At 34.0% G+C, this 25,453-nt stretch overlaps 1 protein-coding gene across 1 annotated transcript in view; it reads left to right on the top strand.

Annotated features, from left to right (window-relative positions):
• The first annotated feature begins 665 nt into the window (after positions 1–665).
• The window catches only part of LOC149528177 (DAR GTPase 3, chloroplastic-like), a 41,666-nt gene continuing 16,878 nt past the window's right edge, over positions 666–25,453 (top strand). Inside the window, exons 1-2 of the mRNA XM_089808708.1 lie at positions 666–851; positions 24,086–24,159. Of these exons, the coding sequence (XP_089664834.1) occupies positions 769–851; positions 24,086–24,159 (157 nt within the window). The 5' untranslated portion in view covers positions 666–768. The remainder of the gene's footprint in view (positions 852–24,085; positions 24,160–25,453) is intronic.

The following is a 25,453-nucleotide window of genomic DNA, read 5'->3' as shown; positions in this document are numbered from 1 at the left end:
TTTGGCTAATAATTTAAGATTTGATACAACCTAAATTGCCATAGTTTTATAAAATTTAGTTCTAGAATATTTAAAATCCCTCAATAATTTAATTTATTGAAAAATTTAAACTCAAATATTTGCCACAATATTTGATACACGATTAGATTTGAGTCACCTAAATATTATATATTATTGAAAAAATTAAATTGTACTGACCAATAGTTATCATAATTATTAGTTACTTTAAGGATATATCACCAATATTTAGGTTTCACTATTGATTTAAAGTATATGTAACGATCCTCATAATATTCCATGAGGTAAAAAAATATTCAATTTTGATTTGTAATATTCCATCGTGATTAATGAACTTCTTATAATTATTGAGATTATCAATATTTTATTAAAAAAATTATGATTTGAAAATAATGATCAATATCAATCATAAAATAAAAAATTGAGAGATTCACCAATATAAATAATTTTTATTTTTTTGCCAATATTTTATATTTTTTTTAGAGGATGCTTTCTTAAAATTTAGCATGGCCTATAGAACCCACAAGATACTCAATCCCTTAATAAACCTTTTTAACTTTGACAATGGATCATGAGCCAATCGACATATTCGTATTTAAAGTCCCCTTATAATCTTCATTTTCATAAAAAACAAAAATTCATAATAATAAAAAACCATGGATAATGTAGGAATACGTACACTCTTCCGACTGACGATAGATCATCAATATTATTAAGCGGCCAACCGACCGAAACAAATAAGAAAAATCTATGGCGGTCTCAAATCTGTCTTCTCTTTCTCTGCCGACCCGTACGATTCCTGCAACTAACACTCAATTCAGGAAATTTCACAGGCATTTCTCTAACCTAGGCTACGTTTTTTATTTCTATTTTTCAAATTTCTTATTTCAAATCACTAGTAATGCAAAATAACTTGTTATTGGATTAGTCAAGAATCTACAGAGGAACTGGTATTGCAAAAAAGTTTCCCCTGCTTTTATACGCTTGAAGAAAAAAGCCAAAGAAAAATCTATGTTATACTTTTGATTTTCCAACAATTGACAAAAATCTCTGGATACAAAATATCCTATACCATAACCCTATTGTCAAACTCGCCTGCTGTTAGTATTTTGTGGTTTGGATTCTCGGTATCTTGGATTTCTTTATTTATTTTTGAAGCTGGTAAAATCAAGTCGAAGTCAGCTCCGGGGTGGAGACCAGTTTGTTGAGCCGTTCAAAGGCACGGAAAACGAATGCATGTTTGAAACCCATTTTACTTCTTCCGAATTGATAGAGGAGCATTCTTGGGCGTGAATGCGGCCCAGAGGATTAATCAGATTCCCTTTGAGTATTGCGGTTGCCACCTTTGAGTTAAAAATAAAAAAGTTCCATTCGAAGCTATGGTCGAGAAAACTTTTATTTTCTATCAAATTTTCTTGACAAAATATTAGCCTGTAAAATTATAAGTTAACTAAGTTTAATGAAAAGTAGAAAGGCATTCAGTGAAGAGTAGTGACATCTTCAACATATGAACTAAAAAGGGTTTATTTGAAAGCAGATGGGGAGGTTGGGAGGAACTATGGAATTCAATGAAGAGTTGGGACTCTTCCAATATATGATATAAAAGGGAAGAGAGTTTACTTGAAAGGAGATGTGGAGGAAGGAAGAAAATATCGAACACAAAAATTAAGGAAGGATTAATGGAAGAAGAAAGGATTAGGAAGAAAATAAGGAAGTGACTCTTTTGAAGTTTTGAAAGAGAAATAATGAAGTATTTTGACTTTTACAAAGGGTTATAAAAGGTTGTGACTCTCACTAAGAACAGAAATGATGAAGGGTTGTGAAAGGCGGTGATTATAAACGGTTGTGACTCTCTTTAAGGGCAGAAATTATGAAGGGTTGTGACTCTTTTAGAAAACAAACAATACAGTAATCAAATCAACATCATTTAATAATCATTCAACAATCATCAGATGAACTATCATTCAGTCATCACTGATCTATCATCAAATCAACAATCGTTCAATTACCATTCACTAAGTATGTTGCCAAATTCTTCCCTGGAAATCCTAATGTCTTGTTCAGGTTTGGTTCTTGCAAAAGTCTGCCACAGACATTCAAAGTCTGCCCAAGTTCTGTCAGACGAACCTGTTACAAATTTTTATGGTGAATGTGCAAATCTGCAGTAGGACCCAGACTGAATTTGGCCAACAATTTTTTTTGACCATTTAAATGTGTTTCTGGTATACTTTAGTCAATTCAATCCTCTGACCCTAAAATAGACCATTAAAAAATAAAAAAAGGCCAAAAAGATAAAACATATGTCATTTGGATCAAAAGATTAATATATATGATGGTGTACTTTGTTATGCTGCTTTACTATTTATATTAGCATATTGGTGTATGAACTTATTTGCAGCTGCATACATACATACATATACACACATATATATGTGTGTATATATAAATATATATACACATACACACACGCGCGCGTACGTATAGATAGATAGATAGATAGATAGCTCCAATCTGAACTGGTAACTTAATTTGCTAATATACGAAAAGATCAATCAAGGACAAATCAGATATAAGCAAATCAATCTAAGAGAGTATTCTGATACAAGGGAATCAGATTCAGATATACAACAGCTTATGGCAGAAATTCTGTTTGCATGAATGGGTGTAATTATGCCCGATGCATGCAATATTATACGATTTGGGTGTTATGGTTATGCATTTAATATACAACAGCTTATGTCAGAAATTCTGTTTAAAGACTGGTATGCATGAGAGGGTATAATTATGTTCAATGCATGTGATATTTGTGAAGTTTATATAGATTGAAATTAGTGGAGATTGAAATAATCATTCCTGCAAATATTTGATTGAATACAATATAATTCTGATATGATAAGTGTTCTTCTTTTCAAGTGTTACTGTTGTATCGATAGCAGATGTATAAATCTGAAAGTGGACTGTGAGAAGATATTATATAGTTAATGTTGCAGACTGAGAGTATGCATTTCCAGTTTTATTGATGATATTTCAGTCTTGAATAGCAAGTCTAAATATACTATGAGAAGGCATGCTCATGTAGGGGCATGACCCTATGTGGCTCATGCCACGTAGAGTCATGACCCTACGTGGTCATGCCTTTTGATTATACTCTGCCGATGATTAGTTTGGTTGGCAGATACATAATACTGCCAAAACACAATCTGTTGATCATGACATGCCCGATATGTAATCACTTGCAAACAATCGATGATAATCAGTGATTTTGATATTAGTTTTATAAAGGTTTTTATATATACATAAATGAGTATATATTTAACCAAATCATTACAATATGATTTATCAACAATTTTTATATTGGATTTACTTGTAAAATCTTTGCTTCAATTTACTACAATGCTAATATTCTCAACACTCCCTCATTAGCAAGGAGGGAATTTGAAGCAGATGTAATACAAGATTAAACACAACCTTAAATGTGGTCTATTAAGTTATGATGTCCGGCAAAATCTGGTCCAAAGAACCATAACAATTATTTTCATCTTGTCCAGCAAAATCTGGCTTGAAGACCCATGAAGGTTATCAAGGTGTCTAGCAAAATCTGGCCCAAAGAACCATGATAACACTTTTGCTCCTACACATTTAATGATTAGGAGATTGATCAACTATTAATAAGGTCGTCACCTGACAATAGTGATCTAACACAAGTGAAAGGTTGCCACCTTTCATTATACAAGTTTATAAACAATCTAAATTTCAATTGTTCATGAATATGTTAACTTACAAATGTATCTACAAATTTTTCATACCAAGTTTACCTTTGAAATACTCTATTTTCAACCTTACAAGAGGCTTGGTGAAAATGTCAGCATTTTGCTCATTAATGCTAATATAAATCAGCTTGATAACATTTCTATTAATCATGTCTCTTATGTAGTGGTAAGGAGTCTTGATGTGCTTAGATCGATTGTGGAAGACAAGATTCACAGAAAGTTTGATGCAGCTCTTGTTATCACAATGAATTTTTGTGGGACTTAGTTGCTTTCCAAAGAGGTCAAATAAGAGCTTTGTCAGCCGTATTACTTTGCGAACTCCCTTGGAGGCTGCCATATATTCAGCGTTGGTGGAACTTAAAGCAACTGTTGGTTGCTTTTTGCTGAACCAAGATATCATAGCTGATCCAAGATTGAAGCAACATATTGTAGTACTTTTGCGGTTTATGGAACATCTAGCCCAATCAAAATCTATATATCCTTCAAGTTTGATCTCAACATTTTTGTACTTCAAACCAAGACCAATAGTGTCACATAGATATCTCAAGATATGTTTAGCAGCCATCAAATGAATCTTCTTTGGTTCACACATGAAATGACTTAAAACATTTGTAGCATAGCATATATCAGGCCTAGTATTTATTAGATACATAAGTAATCCAATGATCTGTTTGTAGAGAGTGGTGTCAATAGACTTTGAATTTACAACTTCTTCTTTTAGCTTGTGTAGATTTGTTTCCATCGGAGTTGCTAGAGGTTTGCTGTCCATCATCCCAAATCTAGTCAAAATGCTTGGGTTTTACTTCCCTTGATTTAGAATTTGTTGATCTTTCTTTTGACATACTTCTAGACCCAAAAAATAGTGTAGTAGACATAGATCCTTCATTTCAAATTCAGCTATAAGATCTTGTTTGCATCTTTCAATTAAGTAATCTTCACTTGTTATCAATAGATCATCAACATATAAAACAAGATTTAACATGTCACCGTTAGATGTTTTGAAATATATGTTAGGATCAGCTTCATTTTTGGATTATCCTAGTTTGGAGAGGTAGATATCTATCCTTTCATAGCTTGCTTGTTTAAGACCATAAAGAGCTTTCTTTAGTTTACCGACATATAGATTCTTGTCTTTTATAAGAAAACCTTGAGGTTGTTCGATATATACTTCTTCATTTAGGACACTATTTAGAAATGCGGTCTTGACATCCATTTGATGTATCGTCCATCCTTTGGATGTTGCAATTTCAATAATTGTCCTTACTAAAGTGTATCAAGCAACTAGAGCAAAAGTTTTTTGAGAGAATCCTCGAGCAATAAATCTTGCTTTATGTTTTTCAATACTACCATTTAAGGTATACTTGATTTTGTATAACCATTCTAATGAGACAGCTAATTTGTCTTTTGGTTTAGGTATAGTATCCCAAACATCGTTTTGTAGAATGGATTGATATTCTTTGACCATATCATCTTTCCATGCTTGACAAGATAGGGCTTCTTCAACAGTTGATGGTTCAGTTTTTGTTAGCTCAGTTACTAGTGTAGTGTAGCAAGATTTATTTTTGGTTTTCTTGTTCTCCCTGGGGGTTTCATTTGGCTCAACATTATTCTCTTCAATCATTTTCCTTGCCCATAATGGCCTTTTCTTGATATTAGAAATGTCTCTGTTTTCTTCATCTGGTAATAATTCATTTTGTTTTGATATGTTCTCCCTCTGATTTTCAGTTTGCAGATCTTCATCTAATTTTGTGATGGGCTCATCTTCTGTACTTGTTGATAGCTTTAAAGCAGTGTTTTCTTTAAATTTGACATCTTTTCTGATTTCAACTGATCTCTGCCTAGGTACATAGACTCTATAACTTTTGCAGTTCTCATAGTACCCAACAAATATTCCTTTCTTCCTGGATGGTTCTAACTTTGTTCTCTTTTCTTTAGGTATGTGAATGTAAACTGGGCAACCAAATATTCTGAGAGGACTTAGATCAAGTTTAATTCCTGTAAAAACTTCTTCTGGAGTAATGTTTTCTAGGATTGAGTGTGGACATTTGTTTTGAATATATACAGCAGTATTAGTAGCCTTCGCTCGAAATGAGAAGTGTAAATTTTGATCATGAAGCATGGCTTTTGCTGTTTTAAAAATGGTTCCATTTTTTCTTTTTGCTACCCCATTCTGTTGAGGATTATAAAGTACAATATACTCCCTCTTAATCCCAACAGAGGTGCAGAAATATTTGAAAATTTCAGAGGAATATTCACCTCCATTGTTTGATCTTAGAGTTTTTATTCTTTTTGACATTTGATTTTCCACAATTGCTTTGAACTCTTTAAATTTTAATAGAACCTCATTTGATTCTTTGACTTTTAGAAAATATATCCAAGTTTTTTTAGAAAAATCATCAATGAAGATTATGTAGTATGAGAATCCTCCTAGGGAAATTGTTGGCATAGGTCCACATAAATCAGTGTTGATTAGGTCCAGGACTACTTTAGACATGTGTTCCCTAGGAGGAAAGGTCTCTTTACATTCTTCCTTAGAGCACATCCTTTACAAATGCCTATATAATTTGAATTTAAGTTAGGTATTTCGGTGGTGATGTTTGTTATCTTTGGTAGTGTACTGAATCCAATATATATGAGCCTTCTATGCCATATTTCATTTGAATTTGTTATTTCATGACTTAGGGCTTGCTTTTGAATGTTACATAGTTTGTAAAGGGTTCCATCTCTAATCCCTATGGTGATAGCTTGCTTTAGATTAGTACTTTTAGGCTAGTGTAAAACTTTGTCTTCATTAAATGTGACTTGATATCCTTCATCGAGAAGTTCAGAGATGGATACTAGGTTCCTTTTTATGGCAGTTACGAAAAGGACATCTTTCAATTTTAGAGTAACCCCAGTTCTTAGTTGTATAGAACAGGTCCCAATTCCTTTTACTGGATAGGTGGAGTTATCTCCAATGCCGACTCCTTCATTGAGATAATTTCCAAAAGTTCAAACTTATCTCTGAATCCTGTTATGTGACGAGATGCACCATTGTCAATGATCCACACATTTTTGTTAGATTTCATCTCACTTGATAGAGTTGAGTAAAATAACAATTTTCATGCTTTTTTATTTCAGCTAAAGAAGCTAGAAATTTTTCCCTTTCATGACAATTTCTGAAGGTACATCCAAATTTCTCACACTTATAAAATTAAACCTCGGAGAAATCATTTATTTTGTAATTACTATTTCTTTTTCTTTCCTTTGTTATTAAAGACTAAGAAAAGAGCTTTATTTTCTCCCTCTTGATCTGAAATGATCCCTCTAGAAATTAGTCTTCATTCTTCTGAGGTACAATCATTTTTCAGTTGATTAAAAGCTGGTATCGACTCCCTAGGTCTTCCAAAGTAGGATGAGATTGACTCTCCTTTATTCATTTTTATGCTAATAAGTTGATTTTTTAATGTAAACAATCTACTTGAGTTGTTGATCTCAAATGTGTCCTAATTGTTTTTTAAATACTTCAAATGCTTTCTTGAGGTTTGATATGGAAGGGAGAATATGATCTTTTACTAAATCAACAATGATCTTTCTGGCTTTGTTATTTCGCCTTTTCCAAGTGGTCTTTTCTGCCTCATCTTCAGGTATTGATATGTCTAATTCAATGAATGATTCTAATTCTAATTCTTCAAGGATAGTTATAATTCGAATTTTCCATGAGAAGAAGTTTGTTGCCCCTTCAAGCCTGTCCTCAACAACATTGTTTGACATGATGTCACCTTTTAATATTAAGAAATTAGTTTAGTAATCTCTCTACCAATTTGGCACTGATACCATGTAAAGTTTATATAGATTGGAATTGGTGGAGATTGAAATAATTATTCCTGCAAATATTTGATTGAATACAATATAATTCTGATATGATAAGTGTTCGTCTTTTGCTTGTGTTACTGTTATATTGATAGCAGATGTATAAATCTGAAAGTGGACTGTTAATGTTGCAGACTGAGAATATGCATTTGCAGTTTTATTGATGATATTTCAGTCTTGAATAGCAAGTATAAATATACTATGAGAAGGCATACTCATGTAGGGGCATTACCCTACATGGCTCATGCCACATACCCTGCCGATGATTAGTTTGGGTGGCAGATACATAATACTGCCGAAACACAATCTGTTGATCATGACATGCCCGATATGTAATCACTTGCAAACAACTGATGATAATCTGTGATTTTGATATTAGTTTTATGAAGGTTTATATATATATATATATATATATATATATATATATATATATATATATATATATATATATATATATATATATATATATATATAACACCAAAACATTATAATATGATTTATCAACAATTTTCATATTGGATTTACTTGTAAAATCTTTGCTTCAATTTACTACAATGCTAATATTGTCAACAATATTATATAATTTGGGTGATATGGTTATGCATTTATTATACTTGATGCATATGGTAATTTGGATGATATGTTTACGGATTTATTATGCTGACATATATGATACGCATTGGAGGAAGTAAGATATGGATATGTCGTTTACTGGCTTCCCTGAACTAAGTATGCCACCCTAAGGGATGAAATTGGTTATAGTTGGACATTTTCACCTCTTGTGGGCTCAGAGGCTGTTGGAGTTAATGTTCCGATGGTAGTCAATAATAATAGTTGCACATGTGGCAAGCCTTGTTGAGCTGCTGGCAACACAAGTTTAGTTTAGGATTGAGTCAAAGAGTTTTAGTTTGAATCAAATTCTTATTGTAGATGTGTTACATTAGGTGTCCATAAATTTCAGTTAGCTGTCAATTTTGTGTGTTGTCAATCATGAAGTAGTTTGTTGTCAATTTAATTAGCAGTCATTTAGGAATGTTTTTGAGTCAAGCTATTGTATAAATTGGCATCTATTATTCAATAAAAAAAAGCTGGAAATTCTTTCTTTGTCCTCTTTGTTTCTGCTGTTTTACTTTTCCAATATGTTATCAGAGCCATCTTCATTGCAAAAGAAGTTGCGGCTGTGAGAATATAAGTCTCGTGCTATTGCAGATTTTGTTGTTGTGCAACAGTGGAAGGTATCTTCATATTTTTATTTTAGAAATTCTGAAAATGGATATGCTTGTAGAAAAATATAATGGTCAAAATTGTCATACATGGAAAGTGAAAATGCAAATGCAGCTGATGAATAAAAGTTTGTGGGGCATAGTTAATGGCACTGAAATAGTACCTACAGATGCTAAAAAGAAGATTGATTGGGAAAGTAGAGATGAGAAAACTAAGTCTATTATTGGTCTTGCTCTTTCAGATTCATAACTACATCATGTTGATTTAGAGAAATCATCTAAACAAATTTGGGATGGACTAACTAAGTTGTTTGGAGCAAAAACAGCAAATGTAACATTTTCTTTAAAGTTGCAACTGTTTAGTTTTCAAATGTCTGATGAAATTACTATTTCTAACCAAATTAGTAGTTTGAGATCTCTAATTAAACAACTTGTTGAAGTTGGTGTTGTAATTGATAAAGATCATGCTAAAGCTATCTTGCTAAATAGTTTGGCTTCAAAATATAGCAATGCTATTTTTACTCTCAGTCAAATGTCATCACAGACTTAAGAAGATGTGATTTCAGCACTCTTGGCTGAAGAAAAGAGAACAATTATAGGAGATTCAAGAGAAAATACTCAATTCATTCATACAATATACTCTAAGAACAATATGGGAAAGAGAATGTATGGTAAGAATGAAATTGAATGCTTCTATTGTAAAAAGGTAAGACATATTGTAATGAATTGTAAAATTCGTGCAAATTACCTTCTCAAAGGTAAAATTAAAGAATCAACAATGTATATAGTTGTTCATGCTGAATCAGCTGATGTTATTAGTGATGATGATAGCATTGAAAATGAAGATCTTGTTTTATTTTGAAGAAGTCTATACTCTGAAAATAGAAAAGATGTGGTAGAGGCTAGATGTATGCTCGAATAGTTTGAGGTGCTATAGGATTGGAGAGGCTATACCTTTATGAGGGTTATGAGGCATTCCATGTAGAGATGGTGTGTCCAATAGTTCAGGGAGATCTAAAAGTCTGGAAGCTTGGCATCGTTTTATGAGACATTTCATGTGGAGATGGTGTGTTAAATGGTGTTTTGAAGTTCGATGATAGCTGAATAACTATGAGAAAGTCTTACTCCTGTATGACATGTTTTCGAAGTACAATTTTTGGATAATGTTTCCTTTAGTTGTGACATTAAGTGGGGGTGTTGGAGTTAATGTTCCAACGGTAGTCAATAATAATTGTTGCACATGTGGCAAGCCTTGTTGAGTTGTTAGCAACACAAGTTTAGTTTAGGATTGAGTCAGAGTTTAGTTTGAATCAAATTCTTATTGTAGATGTGTTACGTTAGGTGTCCATAAATTTCAGTTAGTTGTCAAGTTTGTGTGTGTTGTCAATCATGAAGTAGTTTGTTGTCAATTTAATTAATAGTCATTTAGGAATGTTGTTGAGTCAAGCTATTGTATAAATTGGCATCTATTATTCAATAAAAAAATTCTGGAAGTTCTTTTTTTCTCCTCTTTGTTTCTGCTGTTTTACTTTTCCAATAGAGACATCCCATGGGATGGACTTGGTTATAGTTGGAAATTCTTGCTGCTTGTGAGATGCCCCAAGGGATGGAACTGGACATAGTTGAACATCCTGCAGCTTGTTTGATAAGGGCAAGTTTCCATGATGTGAATTTTAAATGCTTTAGGGTTTAGTTGGGTGGGGAATTTTTTTGGCGCCCTCTCGAAGTTCTTATGGAGAAGAATTTATGATTGGTTGCAAGATAGTTGTAATGCTTATCTTAAACTCCTTGTGCATTAGTCTCAAATGGTCGATGGTCAACAAAGTTCACTTTAACATTTTATTAGCGCGAATTGTTGTTTATTTGTGAAACAAGTAAACTCCAATTAGGGGACCTTACGTAGCCATTTGAATATGAACATTTGTCTTAACTTTTATAAACTCACCAGTTTAGTTTTGGCCCTTTAGTTACAAAGTGGTTATAGGCAATTAATTTTAGTGGCTATTGTTCCCTAAGTGACTCTGTCAAAATTTTCCTGATCTTTTTATTATAAAAGGCTGAAAATTAGCTTCAATTCTCATCTAAATTAAAAGGTTTCTTTTACAGTTCCAGAGAAATTTGGGTAAAATGCCTATTTTCCATCAAGTGGCTAAGAATTGAATGTAAGGCCCTGTCTGGTCTGCAGTGGGTGCTGTTGTGAGTTAGGAATGTTATATATATTTTTTGAATCCAAAGCAAGGCAAAAAAGAATTTGAAATAAAATTTTACTTGCTGGCTAGTTTTTGTTACAGACTTGGTGAGTACTCACCACAAGTTTGGCAAAACCTGGCGAGTACTTGCCAGAAGTTCAACAAGACTTGGGTCAGAAACGTAGTTAGTTGCTGGTCAGTTTTGGTGTACTTCTTTTGTGAGTTCCAGGGAAGCTTTAGAATTATATAGTTACCACTGAATAAATTTCTATGGATGAGATTCATAGTCTAGTTATGATCTCATGTTGAATTTTTAATGGATTTTCTAGCATTTGAACCTATAGGTCCTGTGGTGTGCACAATGCTAATCCCCATCTCTCCATGTCGTTCAGAATCTGGATTGTTTCAACTGATTTAACATAAAGCCACTTATATTCTTTTGAACGAAACATCAACTTTTTATTTACCTCATCACCAAATTTAAGAAACTAAAGGTGGTATTGAAAAGAATTCACCAGGATTTCATGCTTCTTAAGTTTTTTGTGCCGCTGTAAATAAATGACAGACTCGTCCTTGTAGCCAAGTTCCAAGTTCTCTCAGTAAGACACGTTGTGAGTTTGAAGACATGAAGTTACTCGCTCATTCAGGTTGATACATTTAGGCAGATACGATACAAACTTCAGGCTTTGTAAGTGCTACAAATCAGAAGATGTGACAGGTAAATTATTGGTATTATTATTTATGTACAGACACTTCCATTTGAGAAAAGGCCAATGAGTTACTCCAGCAAAACTAATTATAGGCATTGATTTCCAGAGTAGTACCAACTCTTTGACTTTCAGTCTGAGATGTATTCTTCTGCTTATGTATAAACAACTGTGACACTTTCAACTCCATAAAAGATGATGGAACTATAGTATTGCTATGTCATTTGGCATAATGATGATGCACAGGCACGTTAAAGCTGATGGAAGGGATTGCTTGTCCGTTTGGACACTGCCACAAATGAACAGTACATAAATTGTGTCAGTTGAAGGATCCCTTATCTATGATATCTTTTGCCATTCCTTCAAGCATTTTTAACCAATAGCAACAGGATAACTGCTTGAGACACATCCAAAACGTTCAGCTTTTATGCCTTCATCGCAAGCTTATCAATTTCATCAATATCATCAATACCATATGGAGGGTCTTCAAATTGAACTTGGCAGCCATGAGATGTTTAAGCAATGCAGACTTACTGTTTTCTTTAACATACTCTGCTGGAACAATTAGATTCATTATTAGAACTTCATTTTTCTCTAGCTCCACACTGTTGCTACTATAAAATTGCTATGGAACAGCTTCTGCAGAAACTTTGTGACACTTGTGGAATAACTTCTGCTGCAACAGTGTGATTGTTGTGGAACAACTTTTACAGCTACTGTATGACTGGTGTGGAAGGACTTTTGCAGAATATACATAGCTCCTGCGGAAAATGTTTCCCTTCGCTGTATTTACACAATATCTCATTGTGTGAATCTAATCTATTTGCAGACAGTTTCTATATCTGTCATCCTCATTGTGGTGGGCTATAAGTGTTAGATTGAGTTCAATTGCAACCAAATGATGAAAGAGTAACCATTTTACATTTTATTCCTGCCTACCTATGCTTGTAAATCACCAAGTCTTAGGGTTGATTGTAATATCCCTAACAAGGACTTTACTTAGTTTACCCTAAAAATTGCCAAATAGGGTTTGGATTGTGCTTGGAAATGGCAATTTAGTCTTTGTCATGTTCCTTACTGGGAGGCTGACCATTTCCCAAAGAGTAACATACATATCTACACTTTTGGATTGAATTGAATTAAGAAACAACGAATGATTCATAATATGTTTGATTCTGAATATACGTAAGGCACAATTGCTTACTTCTCTCCTAAACCTCAACCTTACGAAGGATGGGGAATTACTTGTTCTGGGAACACATATTCATACCCATCTCGAGACTTTCCCCCAAGGCATCGGAAATACATGACACTAAACCCTTCTTGGGATTCGCCTACCTTGTGAGGAATTACTCTGCCTCTCCCATAGAAATTGGAAATACGTGTCCTTATCCCTTATTGGGATTCGCCTACCTTGTGAGGAATTACTCCGCCTCTCCCTTAGAAAACCAATCTATCCTCTTGAGGGACTATCGCGAGTGATTAAGGATTAGGCTATATATATATATATATATATTAGTGATACATGAGCTCCTGATGTTGAATAGAGCTCGGGTATAATATTCTGCAAATCAGTTATTAACTCATAGTTACATTATGACATAATTTTCTGTCACACAATGCTTCCTGCAATGTGAATGATTCATTTCTTTTCTCATCTCTTCCTTATGAAGAGTATCAAATATATTTTATGATCTCTTGTTCTTATATTAGAAATAAATAGTAATTTTCTCATCTTACCTATAGTTCCTCAAAATGATGCCTAAATCAGTGAGTGCCTTCTTATATCCTATGTTAAGGACTGTGCGATATGATGCCAAGAGACATGACTTACTAGTTTCTCCTTAGAACTAAAGCACCTTCATTGCTAATTGCGGTATTCCAATTTCTTTATATTAATTGCATCCTTCTATATGTGATCTTTTGGCTATCTTTATGACTAATGATTGGCCTTTTTAATAATCATTACCTTCACATAGATAGATGTTGTTTATATTGCCGTTTAGTCTCTCACATGCGTTACCTTAATTAATTCGTAACTGCTCATGTTTGCAATAGTTTGACTTTGCGTATTGATTATTTAATTGCTATACAAGTTCATCGACTTATACATAGTTGATATTCTCTCCATGTTATGACTTCTTGCTTTGGAATGTATTCAATAATATATCATTGTTATTGTGACTAAGGGACACTAAACCTTTATTTTGAAGCACATTTATGTAATTATTGTTGGTAGTTGTATTACCTATGATTTATGCTCTCCACATTATTGTATGAAAACCCAAAATTGACTTTGTTCCTTATTCAATGGGCATTTAGGAGTTGATGAAATCACTATCTTCATATCTTAGTGAGAGCCATCATGTTCTAACATTTCTTACTGTGTGGAAGACTTGTCACAATGATTTGTGCTTTAACTAAATTAATGTTATTTTCCTAAGATGCTGATTTGATAGCAGGTTTAGAAACGGTTGGGAGATTTTTTTTTGGGATGCAGACGTAGGAGGAAGTGTGTCTATATATATATATATATATATTTAAAAATACACACACACACATACATATATCAAGAAATATACAAAATAAATCGTTTGAGAGTATGATACTTCACCATGGATCAAGATTCAAGATGTTTCATATGTGATAGTTTAATGTAAAACAGTAAACTTCATAGACAAATATTCAAATTGAAGTTCAGAAATAAGTTCAATAGACAATAAGTTATAACCAATTGTTCGTGTTCAACATTCCAACAAAATCAAAACTTAGTTCATGATTGAAGATTCATCAACTAATCAGATTCCAAACAAAATCAAAATTTAGTTCATGATTGAAGAGTCAATCAACTAATCAGATTCTGAATCATAAGGATTCACAACAAAATCCACATTCTCATCATCTCGTCCAACTGCTGCAGCTTCAAGATCATTTTAACCAAACATAGTTTTACTTGTGCTAGATGCACCATGTGTCATGGTATCATCATCATCATCTATGAGTGTGATGCATCCAAATTTGCACACTTAGGGGCTACATCCCAAAGCTTGGCTGCCCCTTCCTTGTATTGGTCATTCTTACATGAACAAAAGATGCAAGTTGGTGTGGATGTAGACCAAGTCCTCAGCTTTCTTGGAGCCCAACCAGATGTGCTTCACTAAATGGATATACGAGTATGTGCTCTAATTCCTTTCAGCAGCAAAAGAACTAGCAACTTGGATAATGCTTCACAAAACATACAAATGAAAATCAAATTAAAGATTGTTAAACAGTACATTCTAGAATGCAAGTGGTAAACATTAAACAAAAAATAAATTAAAAACTTACTTGTGATAGGATCTTGATTGCAAGAGGTTGTGGATTCTTGATGTTGGTGTTTGGTAGCTTCTGTCGGATAAACCTATATATAATTATACATGAGATGTACTTTATATATATAAGTTTATTATTTTAGAAGAGAAATTAATATATATAACGATGACTAAATTTAATTATATTAACAAATAGACATGTCTCATTCATGGCTTATTCTTAATTGAAATAAGAGGTTGCTGCCATTTGGAAAACACCTACCAAATAAAATGGCAATGCTTAGTACATTTGCAGCAATCCTAAAAAAATCAACATGGTATCAGAGTAGGTTCCCTACTAGGCCTGTTAGACTTCAAAAATAATTTAAAATTATGAAGACAATATTGTAGTCTTAGACAAGGGAGGGAACATCCCATCGATGAACTGTATACAATCAGCATCCGGCTAAGGAGCTACATACAATTGAACACATTTAGAGGGCGGAATAATGTATGGATAATGAAGTATATGGTTTGCACCAGCTAGGGTGAACCCATAGTGAATTGTCTATGTTTTCACATATCACTCAAAACGATCATCTTTTGTGCATCGAATAGTAATTGGAGACTATTGAGACAACAAAAATGGAGGATTTTAAATTTGACAGAGTATTGATAAAGAAGGGCACGGTATTATTTGGGTTGATCCCACAAATAGACATACAAGTCTAGCGTGACACAAATATCATGAGTATTGCAAAAACATGATAAGAGATAGGCGGAATATTAACTCTAGGAATTGGTCAATTGTTATCACAAGAGTCAAAATAATTTGTTCGTGGATGAACTTTGAGATTAAATGTTTCAACCGCAACACATTAGAAATATTTTCCATGGAGGTTTATGACGTGTAGTGAGAAGTAGCAGGTATTGAGGAGGTGAACAAATAACATGTTCGCTCATAAATCATGTGGCATCTATGTAAATTAAGGAGATTATCAATAAGAAGATGTAGACATAGCTGTATTCCCCGCATTGATAGTAGAATAGGAATTGAGAAGAGATGTGTAAAAGCAAAATCCAATCCACGGGCAACCTCTCTACTCGGGTAAAACGTAATGTAACCTATATTCATATTCGAACACAACTCAACAATAAGGATCACATGTAAAACGGTCCATAAATAGAGCTGTGGCAAGTAAAAGTGTCTGAAGACAACAGGAGGAATAATGTTGAATGAATGATGAACATGATAATCTACAGTTACCAAAAACAAAAACGATATCTAAAGTTTATGTAAAGGAGGGTATAAGCAACCTTTTAATATCTGACATGAACCAGTTGTCATACATGGCATGAGAGGAATATTGAGAGAAAAGATTAAGTTAAAAAATGTTGACCCATACCATTGATTAGGTATTCAACTTTATTGTCAATGAGGCAAAAACATGGAAATCACATGTTGCCATCGAGACATGTTAGAGTCCTGAGCGGTTGGTCAAGAAGCCTATGTGGAAGACCGCATAACTATCAAGGGGAAACAACAATAGTCATAAGGGAAAAAGGCAATAGGCATAAGCATTGGACCCCAAACACATGTAACGTGTCTCTAAGCAATTATATTATATGTAATAACAAGGTCGCAAAGGACATATAAACAAAGGTTACTAGGCACTATGCTAAGAAGTGTGCAAGGAACCTTATAAGCATAACTAATATTATCACTAAGCCATAGTTAAGAATTGAGTCCGATATCTCGTGAAAGCAAGCCACCATAGAACATTGAAAAACTATAAAGTGAAGGCATTAGTGGCATCAAGCACCGACCCATTAAAGGTGGGTATTGAGGTATGTCTTGTTGCTAAAATTCATTTAGTGGGATATTATAATTCAAATACATATGGTACTATGTAGGTTACATTATATGTGTAGAACATTGTGAATTTCTTAATAATAGATAAATAATGTTTATTTAAGAAATTATAGATATTTTATGAGATCAATATATTATTTTATAAGAAGGGTGAAAGAAATTCAGTGTTACATACCACATCAATGATAACGAGGACAATCAAGGATGTTGATAAGTATTTATTTTCCTCGAGCATTACAATTGTCTATTCATTTTAGTTTCTCCCTTATACATAAGAATTATTTGCCTTGATCTTTTCCTAGAATTTTCTTGCAGGAAAAGGAGGATTGATATCAGATTCAGAGGGAATCTGACACATCCGTCTAAAGGAGCTAATATAGGATATGATTTAGTTGATCTTTGAAGATCTTGATCATATTAGAATTAGAGGGAATATTGACTTCATGTAAACTTTTGGTATCATGTGTTTAACTATATGGTTTAATGGGCTTACCCCTTGTGCACATCATGAGGAAGCAACAACTTCCAAATGATGTCACCTGTAATTGCATAAGTTATTGAAAGACGATGATCTTACATTAACTTAATTTTCTATTATAATGGATATCTTATGATGTCCATGCAGATCATAATAGTTATAGTTTGCATGGTGGATGTTTATATGGTAAGCATTATGAGAATGTGTGTGCACATACCTTATAAACATTTGTTTGAGTACGTGGTGAATGTTATGCATATTCTGAAAGGCCATTACACAAAGTACTTGGTGAATATCACGCGTCTTGATGTTCTGGAAGGCCATTACTCATAGAGTACTTGGTGAATATCACACAACTTGATGTTTTGGAAGGCCATTACAGTATTTGGTGAATATCTTGCATCTCAACATTCTAGAAGGCCATTACTTAAAAAGTATTTGGTGAATATCATTGATATTCTGGGAGGCCAATACTCATGATATCATATGTGATATCAAGTATTTTTTGTGTAATTGGTGAATATCATGTATATGGGAGACCAATACTTATGATATCGGATGTGATATCAAACCTTATTGAGTATTGGTGAATATCATATGTTGATATTCTAGGAGACCAATACTCTTGATATCAAATGTGATATCAAAATTATGGATATCTCTAGATCAAAGATATCCTTAATATTTCTTACTTGATATTACTTTAAGATAATACATGTGTTTATCCTCCCTAGCTAGGAGGGAGTGTTGATGTTTGATAGCTTCTATCGGATAAACCTATATATAATTATATATGAGATATAGTTTATGTATAAGTTTATTATTATATGAGAGAAATTAATATATATAACAATGACTAAATTTTATTATATTGACAAATAGACTTGTCTCATTCATGGGACATGTCTCTTCATGACTTATTCTCAATTTAAATAAGAGGTCGATGCCATTTGGAAAACACATACCGAATACAATGGTAGTGCTTAGTATATTTGCAGTGATCCTAAAAATTTCAACACTTGAAAGGTTGACCATACATGTACCACCATGTGATAGCTCCCATTTTATTTTGGTCCTTTATTGCATATGTAGAATGCTCAAGTCCCGAAGCAAATAGCCCAAATTCTAGCCTCACTTTTTCATCCATTTCTTCATCTTGGAAGTCCTGTAAAAGCTTTATAGCACCCATTAACAACATCTTCATTTGCATGTGGTACAACTCCATCCAGCATAGCAAGTACTTCCCCGCTATAGTACCTCGGAGATAAGGCATATGCAAGGAGGTGCAATGGGGTAGTCATCTTCTCCCAACAATAATGGATGATTGCTTCCACCTTATTGAATAAGGCATCACATGTTGGGAGGTCATTCTCATGTTTTTGTATGGACAATTTTGTCTTCTCAACCATGGTGTCTGTGTCATCATACACATCCCCCAAGCAAGGTGTATTTGTATCAGAAAAGTAGAGCATAGTCATGATGGGCTTGCTGATATCCAATACAATGCCACATGAGCCACTAACTGTCATCCAAGACCAAAGCCTTGACCTTTTGGGCACTTTTTGAATTTGAAGCCTTCCATAGCCCCACTAACTGGAAATGACCATTTGGCTCAGTGCGTCTTGCACCTTGACAAGCTGTCTCATAAAAATAGTATGAGATGCAAAATGGGTGTCAGCAACCTAAGCAAGTTAACAATATGTCAATAAATATTAAACAAAGACAAAGTTATACGCAATTTGATAATTGAATATTTTTATTTATTTATTTATATTAATAATAACTGGTTGAAAAATAGCTCCGAGAGAAAAGAACCATATGATAATTGAATATTAACATAAAATTTATTCAAAATAAATAAACCCATGAAATTTACTAATCACAATTTACCTTCAGCAACTCCAATTTTGATTCTAATCTAAAAATGGATTGTCACATGTGGTGGCTCGTCACAAACATTTTTATCTCCTCCCTCTCTTGATGTATTTGCTTCATCCAATCTATTTGAGGGCCAATCTGTTGCATGATCAAGTTAGGGGAGTGTATGATGCATGGAGGCCAAAACATATGATCATACCGACCCTCAATCAAAGCACTTGCACCCCTGTGATTTTTTGCATTGTTTGTAACCACATGTACCACATTCTCACTACCCACTATCTCAATAGACTCAATGATAATTCTAGAAATGAATTGGGAATCCTTTACCTCCCTTTCACAATCAACCACCTTCAAAAACATTGTGCCTTTTGGGGACACTACAATCACATTAATCAATGGCCAATTTTTTTGTTTCTTTCCAACTATCAAACACAATAGATACACCCGAACTTTTTCAAGGATTTTCAGTCGGTTGAAGTCCTTTTTTCTATGTGTCCTCTCCTTTTGCAATAGAGTGGTACACACCTTTTCATACTCGGGATTTATGTAACAGCTGGGGGTGCTTTGATGGCTGCCACCATTTCCTTCCGATATGGTGATCTCACCAAATTGAAAGGAAGACCATTGGCTCAGAGGCAATGTGTAATGGCTTCATTAGAAGGGTCTCTTGCCTCCATTTTAAATGCGGTGTGGAATGGCTCTCTTTTGTGGGCTGTAATTTCCATTTCTTCCTCTTCCTCTCCTAGTATAAGTACTTGCAAGAATCGATGTTGGGAGGATACAATTGGTTCAGTGGGTGCTTGCATCTTGTTCTTTGCGGATGGAGGTTAATAATTTTTTTTGGATCTTTTAACATATTTACAACAGCTTCTTGTTCTTTTACAAATGAATCTATTTCTGCATTAGTCATTCCATGCTCACTTTTGCCTTTATGCATGACAAATCCTTGGCCAGCAGGCCCCATAAAATGAAGCTTGACGCCGGAATATGAGCCATTGAAAGGTTTTCCTTTGTTACATTCACAATAATTACACTTCCCGTAATACGAGTGGTTTTTCTTTTGTGCTTGTTTGCTAAACATTTCAAAGAATCTGGGTGAACTGTCTCATCATTTGTCTCCTTTGTTTTGTGAATGCTTTTTCCGCCAAGGCTTTTAAGGGTCTACATCTACCATCTTTGATTGGCTGCACTGCACTGAAAAATAAATTAATGGGTTGTGAGTGTCTCCTATCCCAAACTTTGCCAACAAAAGTGCGTATGATGTGATATACAGGAGTGTATCTGCTTTGATACCACTGATATGAATTAAAATGGTTAATTCAATTACAATAATAGGTATGTGGAAACATGCAAGTATTGTTAAGAAAAATGGACAATAGAAGAGTTGTTTGCAAGGAAAAGTCCTCCTCCATTGCTCCAAAATGAGTTTGGTCTTAGGATTCTAAGCAACTTCAAATTAAAGAGATTTTAGGAAATAAAATAATTAATAGCATTACAAATATTTAAAAAAGTACAAATTTAGGAACCCCAACTTGATGGGCTCATAACTTTCTACTCAGTAGTTGAAAATTGAAACTGTTTGCACTGTTGGAAATGTATTGAAGAGGTCTAATTTCAGCTCCTTTGAACCATGCCTTTGGTAATCATTATAAATAACTTGCAACACTTCTGACTCCAAATTCTGCTCCTGAGACCTCCAAAAAGCTGATTATAAGACGTAGAAAATATTAGGAAATTAGATTTATAATATTTCCCATCTTTGCATTCTTTGTCTGATCTTGATGGGTCTGGATCACTCTTGAATGGCTCTGGACCATTGCTAGACCGTTATGATTATTTTGCATCATGTTTTGCATCTTCTCCTGACAGCTCCTTATGGCTCCTAATCACATGCTGGATTTACCTTATATTGCTCTGGACTATTCTCAACATACTCAAGATATAATTATTTCCCTCAAAAAATAATAGTGGGTTTTGAATAATTTTTTAACAAAGAATCGTTACCTACAAGGGTTTTACCATTTTTCCTCAAAACGAAGTTTTTATTCTGATCTATGTCTCAATTTTGTATCAGCCACTTGCTGGTGTTTCAGTGTCTGGGTTTTCATGATTTTTTGCCCAAAAATTGTCTCTGGGTTTTGACGATATTTCTCCTCAGAAATCGTGTCTAGTTTTGATCATTTTTTCTCAAAAGTACTGTAGTCAGTTTGATTTTTTCCTTAGAAATCGATTCTGGGTTTTTGATTGTTTCCAAAAAATCATGATTGGTGTTGTCAGTTTCATGTTTAAAAAAAATATATCCAAAAGAAATCTTTGGAGGGTTTGATCAGTTTTTTCCACAAAAATAGTGGCTTCTTGCAGTTTGTTTTGAGTTGTAGTGCTTTTCTGTAAAAGTTTTCAGCAAAACATGGTTTCTTACAATTAGTTTTTGGGTCATACTGCTCATCTGCAAACAGTTTTGGTGATTATTTCCTCAAAATTGTGGCTTTAGTTTGAGAAGCTATTCTTGGTATCTTTGGCTTCAGGGAGGAACTGTTTTGTTTCCCCAACATCAGGTTGGATGGATTTTGGTTATCGTGGTCATTTCTAAAAGTTGTGCAGAATCAGGGATGTATCAATGGCAGATTCATTTTACAGAAGTATTCTGAAGAGAAAGGGGCAGCTTTCTCTATGCATTCATGACCAGAAGGGAGCAGCCTTCCATGCCTGTGTTGCCAAAAGACCTGCAGATTGTCTTCTGTAGGCTTGTTAGAATGATGGCCATTAAGGGAGGGTGTTAAAATATTGTAGCATTTCTTAAATATTCATCTTGGTTTAGGTAGTTTCTATTTTTGTCTTTTGCTTATGTTTGTTTTGCTAGAAACACTGTAATGTAATTACCTATAAATGTAACTCCGTCTTTCATTATTGAATAGATACTTACTATTATAACTATTATTTTGCTGGAGTGATTGGAATGTTACATGTTTGAATCTAATATCTATTAATTGGTAAATCTGGTAAAGAACAAAATAAATTATTTAATTAACTTGCCAATTTATCAATAATCTTAGGGTTAGTAATTATTCATTTGATTTTCCTACAAGCAATCATTTCTGGGATTAGTGAGGAAACAGGGCAGGGAGATGCAGTAGTACCGGTTCCCCTGATTAAGGAACCCACCCCAAGTTGGTTGTCTTGTGGGCCAAATGGGTCAAATCGACTTGATGGTCATTCTATGCTCTTGGGCTTATTTGTGGGGTACAGTTTCTGGTCGTCCTGCTGTGCTTTCCCATCAAATTTCTAATATGGTTGGCTGTTGGAAATATGTTATGAAATGGATGTGATGCATCTAGGGTAATTAATGATCATAATGCTTGATGTTAATTACTTTTAATTTTCTTTATGTTTACATTCTATACTTAATTTGTAGAATACAATTTGTAAATAAGTTGTATTGTTGGAATTGTTTTTTGGGGCAAAAATCAAGTATATCCTCAAAGGGGACATTACAGAACCATAGTTCTAAACATCTGTTATGCAGCTGCAGCTGCAAATAAAGCCAAATCAATCAGTATTAGCAAAATAAATAGGTTACAAAGAATTATATAATTGAATGATCTCATTATTAATATTGACGAATTATACAATTGAATGATCTCATTATTAATATTGACGTACTTGGGAATATTAAATTGCATGTTATGAGAATTACGAAATATTTTCCTGTAAGGTAGGATAACGATTCACTATCATTTCTTCACAACCTTTGCACACGTCCGTAGAAGTTATGAGCTATTTTACAATGATGATTTCAACCTGGAACTTCATCACATATCCCCTGTTTGCATTAAACTGCAATATGTTGGAAGCTTCTGGGAAGTTATTATACAATAGTTTGAATTCATTTACTCTTTTATACTACTGTTCACGACTTGAAGTAGTCAGCTTACCTTTGCATTTCTCTATGTATTTCTTCTCACCTTTACAGTTCTGACTACTCCAAACAGACCAGAAGTGATATTAAACAGTGGGATTTATATGTTGTCTTTTTGACATGGTACTACTTGTATTTTGAATCTGGAGTGAACTTTGTTGTAGATAATGCATTTTGAAGCTAATTTGTTAGGTAAATAATTACTTACGGGCGATGATAGAAAACAGTGCGTTGGTCAATTTTTTCTTCCAAGTCCTTTACAGGGCTTTCTGCTTGACACTTCCAAGATGAGTAATTTGACAATGATCTTAGTTGATTATACTTGTTAGCATTTGACTATAGTGCTTTATTTTCTTAGGATTAGTGCAGTCCAGTTTAATTATTGTGTTTCCATAAAGTAACTCTTCACAACGTAATTATTTTCCTTCTCAATTTAAGAGCTGCTAATATTTATATTCTCAAATTTCAAAGGAAGGAGTAATTGGAGAAACTCATTTGCCAGTTCTGATGTAATATTTTATTTCATATTTTGTTGATATCCAATATTTTTCTCTGTTTCATCAATCAAGGTGTATTGTTGGATACCATTTTAGATGATAGATCCTTTTATGTACTGTAACTGTCACGGGATGATTATAAACATGTAATTTGAAGGGCCAGACAGCTACTTTTTTGTGTTTGTCACAAATAGACCTCGTGTGAAAGCTAATAATTTTATTAATTAGAGCACATCTGAATTCTTTCTGTTCTTTTTGGGGACGCACGGAAATATTAGATGTGACTGAACAGGTAAGGTACTTTTAATAAAGTTGGAATGAAATTGTTGAAATATATTTTCAGAAAAGAATGAATAATTCAATAATTTAAATGTAATGTTTTGTTTCACAGCTTGGCAAAGGCATCTTCTCTTTTAAAAAGATATAGAGTGGTCACGTGTGTCTCTGAATCTTCAGAGAAAAATGGTATATTTCATATCTCAAATGCATTATGGTTTATTGGCTCTTTGTGTAATTGCTTTCTGTGACTTTGTTTATCTTCTTTGTCTATTGAAAATCTACGTCAGAGGCATCGACTGTATATGCATTGTGTAATTAATTGTGATACAAGATGAAAGTGTGATAACCATTTTCTTTTATTGGTAATAAGTGGTACTACCATCCCGGAGAAAGCTCAAACAAACATGAATCACTTCAACAAAAGAAGCAAGAGCTAAATCTTCAACTTTTCCCTACCCCGAGACTGAGATTGAAGAATCGTGTCAAAAGGCTCTTTCATGCCATGTTTCTCCTTTTTTTCACTACCTCCTATCCATCTTCAACACTTGCAGCTTTCTTCTGCCAAACCGTCATATTCTGAGTGCAAATATCCTCTTGATGAATATTATCATTTTCAAGTGAGGTCTCTTCTGCTGCAACAGAACCTTGTAGCTTGCGTTTTTCCTTTCCTTCTGGTGTACCAGCACCATTATCATTTTGCAGCAAAATTTTCTCTCCATCCACAATGGAAGTGTTGCAACACCCTTTTGGAGGCTCTTTTGACATTGCCTTTGAAGACTTCCGTATCGGGGACTCCGGAACAATCTGGGAGAAACTCTTTTGTTTGTCACCCCCTTCCACTTGCTTCTCCACTGTATAGTTTTGCAAATCACTATATTTCCACCAAGGCTCATCCCTTTGGAATCTCTCTTTTGAATATTTTGAAGCCATATGTCCCACTTGGTGACATCTCCTACAATTAAACGGAATGCCATCACAATCTAAGGGTTGCACCCAACAACCCTTTGAGGATTTAATCTCAATTTCTGCTGGTAACCCATCTGAAATATTCATTTTTACTAAAATCTGAGCAAAGGTGGAATGCAACAGGTTCGAGGAACCATCATCTACCATCAGAAATTCACCTAACGCATTCCCAGTCGACTCCAAACAAGAATCAAACCATAAATGTAATGGAAAGTAAGGGAGCCTTACCCATAAGGGAACTTTGTCAAAGCCTTCTGAGTCAGAGCGGAAGTCTGGATGCCATGGTTTCAGCATTACAGCATGCCTATCTTTCCAGCACCAGAAATGATCACACAAGACCATTTGTCTGTCTTGTCAGTTTTCAAACACAACAATAAAAAAAACCTTAGCAGCAGGGTATTTCTGAACTGTCCCTGTGAGCAGGGGTCCCCAGTTATTAGATATCCATGCATGCAACTTTTGCATGCTTGGCCACAAACCATTGAACCGACCTATCTAAATCAGAAAATATTGA

Source organism: Cupressus sempervirens, chromosome 11, assembly GCF_028749045.1.
Source record: "Cupressus sempervirens isolate cs-2001-9-10 chromosome 11, ASM2874904v1, whole genome shotgun sequence".
NCBI classification, from domain to species: Eukaryota; Viridiplantae; Streptophyta; class Pinopsida; order Cupressales; family Cupressaceae; genus Cupressus; species Cupressus sempervirens.
The sequence above is the reverse complement of the archived record's forward strand: the minus strand, read 5'-3'. Positions and strand labels throughout refer to the sequence as shown.